This window comes from Muntiacus reevesi, chromosome 6 (assembly GCF_963930625.1).
Source record: "Muntiacus reevesi chromosome 6, mMunRee1.1, whole genome shotgun sequence".
In the NCBI taxonomy this organism is placed as follows: domain Eukaryota; kingdom Metazoa; phylum Chordata; class Mammalia; order Artiodactyla; family Cervidae; genus Muntiacus; species Muntiacus reevesi.
The window spans coordinates 29,365,864-29,382,952 of NC_089254.1; the positions used below are offsets into that span (position 1 = coordinate 29,365,864).

The following is a 17,089-nucleotide window of genomic DNA, read 5'->3' on the forward strand; positions in this document are numbered from 1 at the left end:
CCCAAGATAATTTTAAAACTAGCTATTAGAATTCATTTAAGTTCAACAGTTTTGATAGGCACAAAAACAAGGGTTCTCATACAGGAAAAATAAACAATTAGAAAAGATAATAGATAATAGAAAAGATAATACTGTAAAGTTACAGTAATCCAAACAGGGTGGTACTGGCGAAAGCACAGACAAGTAGTCAATGGAAGAGAATGGAGAGCCCAGACATAAACCCACACAAATATAGTCAAATGACCTTTGGCAAAGGAGCAAAGGCAAGAAAATGGAAAAAGGATAGTGTTTTCAACAAATGCTGCTATAACAACTAGACATACAGACATACACACACATAAAAGAACCTAAGCGCAGACCTAACACTCTTCATAAAAATGAACTCAAAATGGATCACACACTTAAATGTAACGCAAAACTATAAAATTTCTAGGATGTGATATGCCTATAAAATTTCTGTGTGTGATATGACTTTTTCGCTATAACAACAAAGGCAGGATCCAAAAGAGAAGAATGATAAGCTTGACTTTATTAAAATTAAAAATCTCTGCTCTTTCAAAGACAATGTGAAGAGAATGAGAATACAAGCCAGAGACTGGGGGAAAATACCTGCAAAATATATCCAAAAAAGGACAATCATCAAAAATACATACAGAACTCTTAAGACTCAACAAGAAAACAAGAAAGCTGACTGAAAAATGGATCAAAGACTTTAACAACAATCTCATCAAAGAAGATATAAAGATAACACGTAAGCACATGAAAAGATATTCCAGATCACATACCATCAGGAAAATGGAAACTAAAACAACCAAATCTGAAACACTGACAACAACAAATGCTGGTGAAGATACAGAACAACAGGAACTCTTGTTCACTGCTGGTGGGAATGCAAACAGCACAGCCACTCGGGAAGGTAGTTACCAGAAGCAGCTTCTTAAAGAACTCAACATACTCTTGCCACACAATCCAGAAATCACACTCTTTGCTACTCACCCAAAGCAGCTGAAAACTATGTATGCATGTACGTGTCTGTGCAGATGAAAACTATATACAAACATACACACAGATGTTTACAGAAGGTTTATTTATAACATCCATAACTACCAAAACCTGGAAGCAATCAAGATGTCCTTTAGCAGGTGAACAGATACATAAACTATGGTACATCCAGACAACGGATTATTATTCTGTGCTAGGAAGAAATGAGTTATCAAATCATTAGTAAAAGACATAGATGAACTTTAAATGCCTATTACTGACTGAATAAAGCCAATCTGAAAAGGCTATCTACTCTATGATTCCAACTATGTGACGTTTAGGAAAAGGCAAAACTATGGGGACAATAACGGAAGTGATTGCCAGAAAATGGGGGAGGGAGGCATAAACAGGTAGAGCAGAAGGGCCCTGAAATGACTCTGTGATACTATAATGATAAACACATGTTATTGGACATTAGTCCAAACGCATAAAATGGACAGTACCAAGAGTAAACCCTAAACTATGGAGAGTGGGTGACAATGATGTGTCAACACAGGCTATTGATTATAACAAAAGTACCCCTCTGAGATGACGGCAGTAAGGGAGTAGGGCATGTGGGGACACAGGGCATATGGGAACTGTGTACTTTCTGCTCAGTTTTTCTGTGAACTGAAACTACTCTAAAAGGTAAAGTTTATTTCAAGAAAAAGTGTCATGAAAGACAAAGACAGAAACCTTAACTTTAAAAAAAAAAAAAAAAAAAGCTAAAAATACCAGTAGCCAAAAAAATAACAATCACTAAAAATAACACTAACCAAAGGCACCAAAAAATATGTTAAGCAAAAAAATGTACAAAGCTTTAAGTGGACATTTTTAAGACAGTACTGAAGATGTGAAAAAAGTGGAATGAAATCCTAGATTTATGAATGGAAACACTTATGTCCAAAGTGCCAAATTTATCTAATGACCTATAAATTCAATAAGGTTTAAAAACTACCAATAGGGGCTTTCATGGAACTTGACAAAATAAAAATATGAATTTATGCCCCCATCCCTGATTTATTTGTGTTTCACTCTGTCCCTGAGAAGTTGCCAATGTTGTCTTGACATTCCAAGCTCCACGGATGAAATAAGTAAGGAAAATAGAGATGTTAATCTCATGGCATAACAGTCAACTTCATACCAATCTTTGACTCTGCACAGTCTACTGTGTATGGGTCTTGCTTACTCTTCCTCATTACTCTTCACCTCCAGAAAGTTCAAACTTCTTAGCCTGACATCTGAAATCTACCTCTTTTTGCCTGGCTCACTTTGCTCCAGCCACTTTCACCTCCTTGCTGTTCTCTATATACATTTTGCACTGTCCAATGCCCTTGCCTGGACGTCCACAGGGCTCACCCCTCAGTGACTTCAGGTCTTTGCTCAAGGGGACCGCCCATCCCACACTGTATAAATTAGCAACCACCTCCTTCTCCAGTCCCATCTCTATTTACTTGCTCTGTTTTGCTCCAGCAATGACAGACTATATGTATTTTATTATTTTCCCAACTTTTTCTAAAACTTAAAAAATAAATCTATCCTCCAAGCCACTATCATCCCAACTCATTCTGACTGTAAATTTTGTCTCCTTATGGTTGTAGGAACATACAGCAGCTCTAGCACAATTCATTTCTAAGACTCCCCTCCTACCGCCTGTATCCTGGTGTCCTTTCTCCCTCTTGATCTCCACCTATGCAAATACCCACAATCTAATGCCATTCGCACTGCCTGGGCTCTGCGGGTCCAGATCACTGTGCCTCACATTTCTTCTCCACCACCTTCATAGTATCCAGTCTCCTCATCCTCTACAACAGCCAAATCAACAAAGACATAGTACAAACACAACAAGGTGTGTTTGATCCCAAAAGTCACTGAGAGAAAAGCAAAGTTTTAGTTTCTAGCTAGAAAAAGGAAGATGCAAAGTGTATGACTTCTGTTCTGAAGACATCTCTGTTCCAGGCATTTCTTCAAACTTTGGCAACTCGCTGATTTTGTCATTGTACTTTCACCCGAAAAGTCTTAGCCTAGTTTAACACTCTCCACGAAGCATCTCTCCTCTGTTTGCCATTCCATTCAGCACCGACCTCCTCTGAATAGCAAGGGCTGCGTCCTCCTGCTACTCTTCTTTTCAAAGCAAGTGTTCTCTACCTCACTGAGTGTCTGTTTCTTACTGAATTTCAGCAGAGCATGACTTTCTCTCCTCAAGATGTAGCGAAGAGTTCCCTTTTCCTTTCCGCTTATTACATTCACAGATTGCTTCCTAAGGTATTAGGAATTGTATTCATACCATCAGTTCCTGTGAAACACACTTGCTATGAAATGTTATTAGACAATTCAATTATTTTTTTAAGAAGCCACTTTGAGATGAGAAATATAAAACAGAGACCACCATTACATTATCTATTTTCCTCTGTCATTATGACAAGTAATGTAAAGTGGTTTGCTTTCTTTTGCTGGGTACCTAGACCCATGCTTGCAGCGGGCTGCAAACACATTTTTAATTTTGAATTTCAGTTTTCCTTGAAGCATGAAATAAAGCCAGGCAGTGAAATCGGAAAGAACTGTATATATGCCTGTGCTATTTTGAGAGTAGAATAAATAATTTTTAAAACAAACGGAGATATGCTTTCCGGACCAAATCTTCCCAGGATACATTCAACTGCTCAGAGCACATGACATGTGAAATATCCCCAAAGAATCAGAATCTTCCTCCAGCCCCACAAAAGACTACTTACCAGACTTCCTCGCTTTCAAAGCAATAACAGCTGCAAGCTCTCTCTGCACCTAAGAAAATATTAGGGGGAAAACATCAAATTAGAATAAGAAAAACATAGGTTTGTCTTTAGATCTGCAAACAAAGTTAAGAACTATTGAGATAAGAAAGTTTGCTATCATATTTTTGTTTGTTTTTAATAATATGGAAAAACTTCTGCATGGGAATTTTAGGCAGAAAACCTCAAAGAATCTAACTGACTTCTTTTTAAAAAGAAATTATAAACAGTTGCCAGGATGTACACATTGGAAAACATTGTTATTTATGATGCTTTGATGGGAAGTACCTCAAAAACATAGCTCTGTAACATTCAGAAATAATGCAAATAAATCATTAAAACAGGCACAATACTCTGGCAAAGATGGTAAATATTCTTTCTCCCTCAAAGATTCTAGTTTATACAGAAATTCTGGAAAAACTGAGGTAGGTGACCCTAGTTTAATTGGACTTCTTTCTGAATACAATGAACGATCACTTGAGGCCTGACAGGTTTAATAGCAACCATTTCAGATAACATGCTGCATAAAAGCAAATGCTTTTCACACACAGGGCAGGTGAAATGGGAACAGGCAGGATGAACTTTAATATCCTAAGTGCCTTAAACCTCACTTATTGTCCAGATTTTTGCTTATTCACTCATCCTCTCTCTCTTCCCTGAACATATATGCTTAAATCCTTTCTCAAAAAGGAACATAAAGCAGAGACCAAGAAAGGTAATCACAGTCACTTTCAAAGATAATGTGGGGGGGGGGGGGGAAGATGACATGAGGATAATATCCGGGAAACCTTTGGAGGTTTGAAGGGGTAGTGGTAGTGAATTTGGAAGGGTCCTGCAACTTAATGTGTTATACAAGTGACATTTTAAAGGCAGAGCGTGAAAGTTTAAGGTTAAAGAAGATGTGCTATAGAAATTAATCTAATTTACACTGATGTATGTGAAGGCAAAAGCAGCTCAGTGAGACACTGGGACTCTGCCTGGGATCCATACCACACTGATCAAGGTACCATCTTCCCTGGAGAAAGCAGTCCCCCCACCCCACACACACACTGCTTTACTGTCAATGCGTTCCCTGGCTGGCCAGTATGAATGCCAGTCGAAAGGGTATATATACTCTTGATTTAACCGATTCTTGGCTTCCTTAGGACTTCCTCAGGAAAATTATACTGTAATGAGAAGATAATCAGTCCCTCTCTAATGGTGGGAGATTGAAATCCAAAAACACTCATGGGGGACTGGATAAAGAAGACATGGTACATGTATACAATGGGATATCACTGAGTCATTAAAAAGAATGAAATAATGCCATTTGCAGCAATACAGATAGACCCAGAGATTGTCATACTGAGTGAAGGAAACCAAACAGAGAAGGAGAAATATTGTATGAAACCCCTTGTATTCGGAATCTAAAAAGGAATGATATAAATGAACTTGCAAAACAGAAAGAGACTAACAGACTTAGAAAACAATCTGATGGTTGCTGTGAGAAGGACAGGGAGAAGGGACAGTTAGGGAATTTAAGATTGACATGTACACACTGCTGTACTGATAATGGGTAACAAACAAAAGACCTATTGCAAAGCACGTGGAACTCTGCTCAGTGTCATGTGGCATTCTGGATGGGAGGGGAGTTTGGGGGAGAAGGGATACATGTATATGTATGGCTGAGTCCCTTCGCTATTCACTGGAAACAGCATTATTTGTCAATCAGCTCTGTGTGTGTGTGTGTGTGTGTGTGTGTGTGTGTGTGTGTGTGTGTGCGCGCGTGCATGCATGCATGCGTGCATGCTCAGCCACTCCTACTCCAATACAAAATTAAAAGTTAAAAAAAAATAAACAAAAATGTTCACAGATATAAAAATTTAGTTGAAGAACTTATGCAGAAAAAGAGAGCTGGGAGAGATATAAGTGATGATTAACCAGAGGAAAGCCTTTACAAGATACTTGCATGTGTAGTAATAAAAAAGCAAAAAAATAAAACACAAATGAATGCCTGTTTTATATATTTGAAATTGTGTGTAAGGTTTATCGTAGTAACAACCTCTCTCTTCAGAAGTCTCCCCTGTTACAGGGGAGAATATTTGGAGGTGGACAAAGATACAGATTAGAAAGGCTCCCTGGGACCCTGCCAATGGCTTCCTAATATGTTATGGGCGCCCAGGGAAGACTTCTCTTGGCTCAGACACAGGAAGACAGCAGAGACAGAAAAAGATGCAGAAGGTGGCTCACTTAAAACTCTTTTCCACTCTCCTCCTTCAGTTTTCCATACCTGATACTCTCTCTTCATGAGAGCTTCACTTTTTCTTTCTCGATTTAGAAATAAGACTCAAAACAGAAGCAGCTCAGAAAAGGAGCTACTTTTGGGAATAGTGTTGGGAATAGTTGGGAATAGTGTTATTCCCAACACTATATAAAACATCTCTGCAAAGATTTGGTGGAGAAAGAAAGGGCGAAAAAGGATGAGTAGGAAACCTATAGATCAGTTTTGGGGAAGCCAAGAAGATGAAAAAAAAATGGATAGTGAGAAAGACAAGAACTTCACAGTTAAAAATGAACCTAAGCTTTTCCTTTTTTCCATAAAATAAATGAGAACACTCTACTGTACCACACCACAGCCCCTGAACATCTGCAGTCAGAGAGGACATAGAAGTGTTACATGGGGTGGCGTGGAGAACAGTTCCACATTTCTGCCCCCAAGGGAAAACATTTTTGAGCAAAACCCTAAGGGCAGGTTACTCTTCCTCCAAAATACAAAGGGGGAAGCACTGATCAAACAAATCACAAACTGGGTGAGATCCCGTTAGAGTCTCCCACAGATGGCTGGACGGCATCACTGACTCAATGGACATGAGTCTGAGTGAACTCAGGGAGGCAGAGAAGGACAGGGAAGCCTGGCGTGCTGCAGCCTATGGGGTGGCAAAGAGTTGGACACGACTTAGTGACAGAACTACAACAACATAGTATCCTCCTGGCACTTTTTGTTTTGTTTTGTTTTTTTAGATACACCAGCAATCACTATTTCATTATTTTCAACTGTGACTAATGCCTGTCTTCTGGGCAGAAGCTCCACTGAGGCAACGAGCTTTTCAGCGCCATGACTCAGGGCCATCAACACGCTTGCACTGACCCACAGGAGGTGGATGAGGAGGCGACTTTAAGGGACAGAGACAGACCCAGGGGAGGGAAAAAAAGAAAAAAAAAAACAAGGCCACCTGAGGGAGGACAAGGAAAATCCAGAGAGAAGGCACTCCCCCTAAGAAGGGACTTGGAGCAGAAATCTTCAGAACAAATTAGGACTCCAAGCCTCCTTTAGCAAATACTTGTTAGGTTTATTCTGAAAACGTAAACTTTTAACAACTGCAGAAACAGAGGCTAGACTTCTTTGTAAGCACTAACAAGGGGCTTGTTGGCACTGAAAAAGAAATATAACACCCCAGCAATGCTCCAGTTTCCAGATGTTTGAAATCCTGGCCCACATTTCGATAACAACTTTCTGGGATCCCTGAGCAAAAACCGACCAGCTAAGATGCTTCTAAATTCCTAACACTCAGGAACTGATGAAGATAATAAATACGTGGCAACTTTCTCTCTAATCTTTTTCCTAATAAACACTTTACCTGTTTCACTTAAAAAAAAAAAGAAGAAGAAAGTACAATAAATATGTGCTGTTTTCAACCATTAACTTGGGGGAGGAGTTTGTTACACCGAAAAGTCTTTTATAGACGAGCATTTTTCTACTTGATCTACTTGTGCTGTTCCTTAATGTAAGCTTCTCTCATCATGACACAAATGGAACCCTCTTCTTAGATCAGGATCAAAAAATATATACATATATATGTATATTAAAAAATGGCCAAGAGCCATGCTCTGATATTCACCATTGTTTTTATTTAATGAGGGTGCAAAACCACTGCCTAGAAAATTAGAAGAAATGCACTGCTGTTAATCTGGCCGGAAGTACATTCTTATAGCGGTCCATCACAAGCCTTTGTTGTTCAACTGGTCAGTGGTGTCCGACTCTTTGTGACCCCATGGACTGCAGCACACCAGGCTTCCCTGTCCTTCACCATCTCCTAGAGCTTGCTCAAACTCATGTTTATTGAATTGGTGACTGAACATTTTATGTAGTTCAGAAATGTACCCTACCTATGTCACACCCTCAGTGAAGTCTTACAATAAGAAATCAGGCACATTAATATTTCTGTAATGAAATGTAAGATTATTCACACCAAAGGGGATAAAGACAGACTAGGAGAAGTCTCAGGATTTTCTACTAAATATATTCAGTTTAGGTTAGATTTTGGCACCAGGTGGCAGAGTGGTAAAGAATCCACATGCAGGAGACGCCAGAGATGCAAGTTTGATCCCTAGGTCAAGAGGATCTCCTGGAGTAGGAAATGGCAACCCCTTTCAGTTTTCTTGTCTGAGAAATTCCATGGACAGAGGAGCCTGGCAGACCGCAGACTATGGGGTCACAAAAGGGTTGGGTATCACTGAGCAACGAAGCACACAAATACGCAAGTTATGAAAACCCTTTTTTTTTAGGGCTCTTATATTTCAGATTTGTGAGTAATGGATGGTAAACCTCTACCAGTTTTAAGCTGAAGGTTTGTCTCCATCTTTTTCTCATGTTCCCTCTTGTCAAATAGCTATGCAGTCACTATACTCTGTCTAAGAAATGCTTTCTTTAAATAGCTTGGCTTTTCATCCATTTTGAACCTGACTGCACATGAGAATCACTTGGGAAGCTTTAAAAAAGCAATTGATACTCGAGCCCCAACTAAATCAGAATCTCTGGGGGAGAAGTCCAGCCATCAGTATTTATTGCTGCTGCTGTTCCCAAGTTTCCTAGGCAATTCTACACTGTATCCAGGGTTGAGAAGCACTGTTCTGTTTCATAAGACATCTTCACTTCTCCAAGACTCAACCTTTTAATCTTGAAATCATTTCAACTGACAATCAATTTTTACTTTTTATTTTAGTCTCCTCTAATTTAAATCATTTGTAAAGGAACATGGTCTTCACTGTGTTTTAGGTATTAAATTTTTATATAATCCAATCAAATGGTAAGATTCCATTACAACATCAGTGATTTGACAGACCCAAGCACAAGGAAAATTGCAAGGGAGCTTTTAAAGAAGCTTAAACTTTAAAACATAGTTTACTCAATATAAAAAGAACCTTATAACTCAAAACACATCTGCAACTTAGGGTATATTTGCTTTTGTGAATATCTAAATAGAGGATAATTAAGGGACTGATGAAACACATATCAAAATTTTCTCTCTCCTCTGGGTATCCATCAGCAATTTAAAAATGTTTTAAAATGTTGAAGTATTTTGGCTTTCTATCTTTAATAACCAGCAGGGCTACTCACAAAATAGCCCTGAAATTCAACAAGAATCAGGGTTAGCCTGATTAGTTCCAGCATTTTGTCTGTTTTTCTCTGGCTTTATACGGCTTTCAGACTCAAAATACAAATGCAATGAGTCTTGCATCAGCACAAGATTCAAGAGGCAACAGAAAGTGTCAAATACAAGCCCTGAGTGCCAGAGATCAAGACCATGGAGAGGTCAACGTGAGAAGACATGGTGGCCTTCCTGGAGGAAGAGGCTCCTGAAAACCAAGCATGAAGCTGGAGAAAGTCAACAAAGGTCACTGTGAGACAGACCAACAGTGACAGCTCGCCAATGAAGGTCACCGTGGGAGACAGACCAACAGTTACCGAAGCCTTAGCTAACCAAAGGGCCATCCTTACAAACTAAGTTTACAGGAAATCATGAATTCACAAATTTCCTACAGGTTTTTAGTAAATCTATTAATCTTAGAAATCTTTAAGTTTTGATAATATAATCAAAATGTTTTAAAACACAGAACACGTTTTCTCAATTCCCTAAATTAAATGTAAGAAGAAACATAATTCAATACACTTTGCTGTTTTATTCCCAAATATAGCTGCTTCCAAAACAGGGTTTAAAATTCTAGATAAATAAATAAATACGCTTATTAAAGCCATCAATATATTTTTGGATAAGATAAAACTGGGTGCTGATGGTGGCTAGACTTCTGTCCCATGAAGAAATAGCCACATACTCAGTGACAATTTTCTTTGTTCCTCAGTGGCCCATTTTCCTATTTCCAAATTCACTGTTCTGTTCTAAACAGTTAATATTGCCACAGGACTGACACATGAATAATCTTGTGATTACCTGGTAATGTCAACCCATAATTAGAAAATTAAGAAAGTTATTTATCTGTCTAGACAGTACTGCTCTCCACCTAATAGTTTATTTAACAAATAGTTGTTTTCCTAATAACTGCCCTCACCATATCAAAGATGCGTTTGCTAAGCATGCTAGGATAATAAAAAATGCTTGTTCTTATTTCAAGGACATTAGGGATATTTAAAAAATCTCATAAAGACTTCATTGACTAAATACAGATATGTCTATTTATTTTAACTTAGATAATCACTGACCAAAGATTAACACATACATAAGTGACCTGAAACTAACTAGTGGAATAAAGTCCTACATGTAAGTTCTTTTCTTTTTCCTTTTTTAAAATATTTATTCACTTGGCTGTGCCAGGTCTTAGCTTCGACATGCGAACTTTCAGTTGCGGCAAGTGGCATCTAGTTCCCTGCCCAGGGATTGAACCCAGGCCCCCTGCATTGGAAGCATGGAGTCTTCAGCCACTGTACCACCAGGGAAGTCCTTATATTTAAGTTCGCTTTTTAAGTCTGTTATTTAGGTCTGCTACTTGTACATGTATCTACTATGCATGAAGGTCACATTAAAAAGATATGATAATTTTTAGTTGATCATAAGCATGATATAAGCTAACAATGGAAATGAAATTATTTAGAATTGCATAACAATGCTTTTGGAATAGTACTAGGATGACATTCAGGTCACCAAGAAATGGTGGACTCCAGAGAGATCAACACCTGGATTGTACTGTTTGAAGTACCATCTGTTTAGGTTATGAGGAGTTGACAGTATTCACAGGACAACCCCAAGGAGGTCACCTCCTCGCAGTCGATGTGATGTAGCGGTCTTCATTTATCTTGTCCTCAACTGCAGGGTCTGGCATGTTACCCATCCTCTTGTTCTTAACCCCTAGGATTCCATGACACCATACCCTCCAGGCTTTTCTCTTTTCTCTCTGGCTGCCACTTCTCTTCCCTCAAGGCTTCACTTTCCCCTATCTTTAAGTTTTGATGATCCTCAGTGGTTTGTTCTTAGCCCTCTCAACTTTCTTCTCTTTCTATTCGTTCTCCCTAGGCAACCTCACTTACTCACAGGATTTCAATCTATCTTCATTTCCAGGGTCCAAAAGTCTCATCCCCATCCACCTCCAGGACCTAAATGTCCCACGAGTAACTCAAACTCAACACTTCCAAATGTCAAGTCACTTCCTTACCACTTCCCTCCACTCTCTACATCTGCAGCATGGCCCATATACCCAGGCAGTGAATAGTACCACCATGTACCAAGGGTCTCAAGCCAAGAAGTGAGGTGTCCTTGATTTAATGCAACCCACCATCTTCTCCCAACTCAGACTGTTGCCTCTCATTTACCTCTCTTCAAACCACATCATACCCAATAGAAAATATAAATCTTATATTACATCTCTTGCTAAAAAAACCCTTCAAAGACTTCCCGTGACACCATGACAGAGTCCAATGTCCAATATTTTATATATAATATTCTTTTCATCTGGTCTTCAGTATCACCTATTTCCACATCTCCTTTTTTGGGTTAGGGAGTTCTTCTTTGGTGCGCTTGGGTTTTTTCTAGTAGTGGTGAGCAGGGGCTACTCTTTGTTGTTGAGTGTGGGCTTTTCGTTGCAGTGGCTCTTGTGGCAAAAAGGCATGTTTTGGCTCTACAAACTTTCAAATACTCAGAGCTACCCACAGTGGAAATGGTCTACTATGTGAAGTTCAGTAGAAGATGCTTTATATGGGAAGGTAAATTTCAGAAGTACCCAGACCAAGGATTTGTTCTAAAGATTTGTTTTATGAATGCCTCCTACCCAAATTATATACTATCAACAAAAGAGAACAAGCATAAACCTCCTGGCAGTCGCCTATCTGTCAGCCTGCAATAGAACAGTTGGATATATTATTGCCATTTCATCTAGCTAAAAGAGACAGGGGGAGAGAAAATCTCAACAAACAGATGAAAAAGAACAGTTGGAGGCCATTCCTTACTGTGGAAATCTCTTCAATTTCATGGCACAAAGAACAGAAGATGCTACAGATGTACTGGCCAAATATAATCTTAAAAGAGCAAGCAAATGACACTGACATCTTTTCAAAAGAGCAGGTGAATCTGCTCCTTCAGTCTTCAAAGCTGCTCTCCCAATTCTTGATCTAGTCATTTCCCCAAAGCCCTAATTGCTCATCCACATGAATTTCTTGATGAACATTTTATATATGAAATGTTATAAGGAAACACATATACATTGGACATCATGGGTTTTGCTATGACAATGAAATAAAACATTGATTATGCTTACATCAATATATTTTTAAAAATTTTTATGTCTCAAGTTACTTTTTTCCATTTTCTGGTAAGACCAGAGTATTTTCCATCTATGTCACATTTAATGATTCTTCAATAGATTTATTTAACAAAGTATTTTTAAAGACATATTTTGCAAACTTATGTCTTCAGCATGCCTTTTATTTCGTATCACGTGTCATTCCTTACAAGCCCTTTCTTAATCAGCGTGCTCTTCGGAAGTAAGTTTCTAAACTGCAGCAGGAGTATAACCTACAGCTCTAGACATTCCAGGGATCATCTACAGTAAGGATCTCCCATCAGAAAGGATAGGTGCTATAGAAGTTGAAAGATTGAGGGCAAAAGATGAAGGGGGCAACAAAGGATAAGGTGGTTGGATGGCATCACTGACTCAATGAACACGAGTTTGAGCAAACTCAAAGACACAGTTAAGGACAGGGAAGGTTGGCGTGCTGTAGTTGGTGGGGTCAAAAAGAGTCGGACACACCTGAGTGACTGAACAAGAAGGGACATTACACAGAAACTCTGCACTGGCGTGAATTTAGATCGTCTAAGACCCCTTCCAACTAGGAAGTCTATCTACAAAAGCAAATGTGGGAGGACACCCTGGAAGAACAAGATGCAGAACACGAGATCCAAAAGCCTGTAACAGGAATGGGAAATCTTCATCTAGTTTATGCCAACCTTGAGGGAAATCTGGGGAGCTGGTTGTTGGGGTAGAGTCACAGCCCTCCACCCCACAGCACAGGACTGCTGTGGGCATGAAGTGAGTTAACACCTATAAAGCATCCAGGAGTGGTCCCTGCAACCGCGAGTGCTACTTGCAGGTTAGCTACCATTGTCATCATCATCATCACATTACTGTAAGTAATGCAGCTGAGCTTAACAACAAATTATAATAGAAGGATATTTCAGTCCCTAGTTGCTTTACTATGTCATTTGTTTAAACCCTTCTTCTCACCTAAGTTATTAAAACTCCTTGGCAAATCAGTATTGCTTCTGCTTACAATATGCCTCCTACATGGCCCCCACATCGCCAGTAGCGTAAAAGTGACTGATAGGCTTCACTGAAAAGTTTTAACACTGCCTACAGTGCAGGTATTTCTAGAGTTTATATATTTTTTTTAATATGCTTTTAGATTTCTACAGAATTCTGAAGCTTTTACAAATGCATGTAAGACAGAGCTCAGATTTAGAAATTCACTTTGAAACTTCAGAGGGATCAGCCAACTAGCTGTGGCCTGGCAGCTTTCGGCATCTAAGAGATAACTGCTGTTGAATGAATCAAGGGATTGCAGCTCTATTCGACAAAGAGTGTGTATTACTTTTGTATTTCTGCCCCAGCAAATCATGACCCACTGAGAGGCTTAAGAGAACACCCACTGATCATCTCACACTTCCACAGCTCAGGAGTGCAGAGGAAGCATGGCTCAGCTGGATCCTCTGCTTAGAGACTTATGAGGCCATAAATGAAGGTACAGGCAGAGCTGTGTTCCCTGTGGAGGCACTGGGAGAGAAGATGCTTCCAAGTGCATCCAAGTTGTTGGCAGAGTCTGGTTCCTGCATCTGTGTGACTAGGGGACTCATTTCCCTGCTTGTGTCACCTGGAACCTACCCTGAGCTCCTAGAGGCCTCTCTCTGGTCCTTGCACAGGGAGGCCTACTTCTCAGAGCCAGCGACAACGCACTGAATCCTCACGCTCGGAATTTTCCCTTATTCTCTCTTCTGTCATTTTGATACTCACCAGAGCAAGGTTCACAAGATTAGACTGGGTACTTGCAGACAATCCAGATCTCTACACTTAATTACATCAGCAGAGTACCTTTTACCATGTAGTGAGTATCTACAGGTGCCAAATAGTGCATTCATCTTTGGGGTCATTCTACCTACTAAGGTACAGCAACTCAGATCCTCAGAGCCCTCCTGGAAAACTAGCCTTGAACCCCATTTTAGAATTTTATAGTAACATGCTAATAAGTCTGGTCCTGGGTCATGATTTACCGGCTGTCACATCTTTACCAGAGCATACCTCTGAGTTCACACAATGGAATCCCATGACTTGAGAGCCAGTCTAAATAAATATCTGAATTGCTAAACCATGCAATCCTGTTTACAGTATTTCATGATCCCTAACAGGCTAAAAGTTAAAATGCTATTTAACAAAATTTCATAGGTTTCATTTTATACAATTCTTCAGATAAGAAGACTCTATAATCAAATCCCAAATCCCACTTGTTGAGACCTATTCGGTAACTATGAAGTATTTTAAGTGAAGATAATGTAGAGAATTGCTTTTTGAACCCCAAATTGCTATTTTTCATTACTACAGCAATTACTATACAATAGCAAAAATTGCTATTTTTAATTACTCCTAATTAATACTTCCTGTCTCAAATGCTTCACCTCTGCAATGTAAATGACAACCCACGATGCTGTGCAAGGCTGAAATGTGAGGCTGCATGAGAAGCAGAGGCAGGATGACTGCACAAGGGAAGAACTCAACAAAAATCACCCAGTCTTAGCCTTTTATCCAGAGCTCATCTGGTCTTCATAACTCAGCAACAGGCTAATACATTTATACCTGCAAACAAGTTTCTTCAGTAATTTCCCCATAAAGAAGTTCACCTGTGCTGTTTCTAATACAAAAGATGGAAAACAACCACAATGTTCAGGGAATGATAAATCCATGGTATAGGGAGCTAGGAACCACAACCAATGTCACAGGAGGTACTGCTGGCGCTGAAAATACATTAAGGGAAAAGTACAGACCTTAAAATAAGAGTCATTTTTTTTTTACATATTTTACAAAAAATACACACACAAGAAATATAACCTACAAAGTAATAAACACTAAAGTATTAATAGTGAGTCATATCTAAGCAGTTTCACTATGGGCATCTTTTTTATTCTGGATTTTTTTTTTTTTTTTTGTAATTATTGTCTTTATATTCAAGTTAAATAACCTAAGTGTCAGACAAATTTTTAAAATTTGCAAAGCATAATCCATAGTAACAAGGACTCACTACCAGATTTATCATCATTTTGACACAAACAGAATTCACCCTAATTCTAACCATCTAGTATGCACACAACATTTCCTTATATTCTAATTTATATTAGTACAACAGCATAAAATAACACACTAATTTAAAATCTACCTTATTCCATCACCACCAAAAACTCAAGTAGTCCTCTTTTTTTATATGCTTCCTGGTCCTGCTTCACAAATGGACATAATACTAAAGCTGTACCATTGAGTTAAGTATGCAAAATCAAATTTCATCTAAGCATCTATAAGAAGTTCTATTTTAAACAAATGCACAAAGAAGCAACTCAACATGAAATGTTCATGGATCATCCTTTGAAAGCTCCTTCCACTTGCCTTAGATAGGATTTCACAATAACACTCCACAAACTCGTGACTGTTAATGTACAAACTGATGGCTAAATGGTCTATCTGTTCAGTTCAGTTCAGTTACTCAGTCATGTCTGACTCTTTGCGACCCCATGAATAACAGCACACCAGGCCTCCCTGTCTATCACCAACTCCTGGAGCTTACTCAAACTCATGTCCATTGAGTCGGTGATGCCATCCAACCATCTCATCCTCTGTTGTCCCCTTCTTCTCCTGCCTTCAATCTTTCCCAGAATCAGGGTCTTTTCTAATGAGTCAGTTCTTCACATCAGGTGGCCAAAGTATTTGAGCTTCAGCTTCAGCATCAGTCTCTCCAATGAATATTCAAGGTTGATTTCCTTTAGGATGGACTGGTTGGGTCTCCTTGCAGTCCAAGGGACTCTCAAGAATCTTCTCCAACACCACAGTTTAAAAGCATCAATTCTTCAGCGCTAAAAATTCTCCAAACCAGGCTTCAACAATACGTGAGCCATGAAATTCCAGACGTTCAAGCTGGTTTTAGAAAAGGCAGAGGCACCAGAGATCAAATTGCCAACATGCCTTGGATCATCAAAAAAGCAAGAGAGTTGCAGAAAAACATCTATTTCTGCTTCATTGACTATGCTAAAGTCTTTGACTGTGTGGACCACAACAAACTCTGAAAAATTCTGAAAGAGATGGGAATACCAGACCACCTGACCTGCCTCTTGAGAAACCTGTATGCAGGTCAGAAAGCAACAGTTAGAACTGGACGTGCAACAATAGACTGGTTCCAAATAGGAAAAGGAGTACATCAAGGTTGTATACCGTCATCCGGCTTATTTAACTTATTTGCTAAATCATGAGAAACGCTTGACTAGATGAAGAACAAGCTAGAATCAAGATTGCTGGGAGAAATATCAATAACCTCAGATATGCAGATGACAGCACCCTTACAGCAGAAAGCGAAGAAGAACTAAAGAGCCTCTTGATCAAAGTGAAAGAGGAGAGTGAAAAAGTTGGCTTAAAGTGCAACATTCAGAAAACTAAGATCATGGCCTACAGTTCCACCACTTCATGGCAAACAGATGGGGAAACAGTGGAAACAATGACAGATTTTACTTTCTTGGGCTCCAAAATCACTGCAGATGGTGACTGCAGCCATGAAATTAAAAGATGCTTACTCCTTGGAAGAAAAGTTATGACCAACCTAGACAGCATATTAAAAAGCAGAGACATTACTTTGCCAACAAAGGTCCATCTAGTCACGGCTATGCTTTTTCCAGTAGTAATGTATGGATGTGAGAGTTAGGACTATAAAGAAAGCTGAGCACTGAAGAATTGATGCTTTTGAACTGTGGTCTATCTGTATACCCTGTCAATTAAAAAGGTCTGTT

At 39.1% G+C, this 17,089-nt stretch overlaps 1 protein-coding gene across 2 annotated transcripts in view; it reads right to left on the reverse strand.

Moving 5' to 3' along the window:
* The window catches only part of RAPGEF5 (Rap guanine nucleotide exchange factor 5), a 233,892-nt gene that overhangs the window by 138,443 nt on the left and 78,360 nt on the right, over positions 1-17,089 (reverse strand). For both annotated transcript variants that reach the window (XM_065939593.1, XM_065939594.1), the window contains one exon: positions 3,756-3,804. In XM_065939593.1, the coding sequence (XP_065795665.1) occupies positions 3,756-3,804 (49 nt within the window). The remainder of the gene's footprint in view (positions 1-3,755; positions 3,805-17,089) is intronic.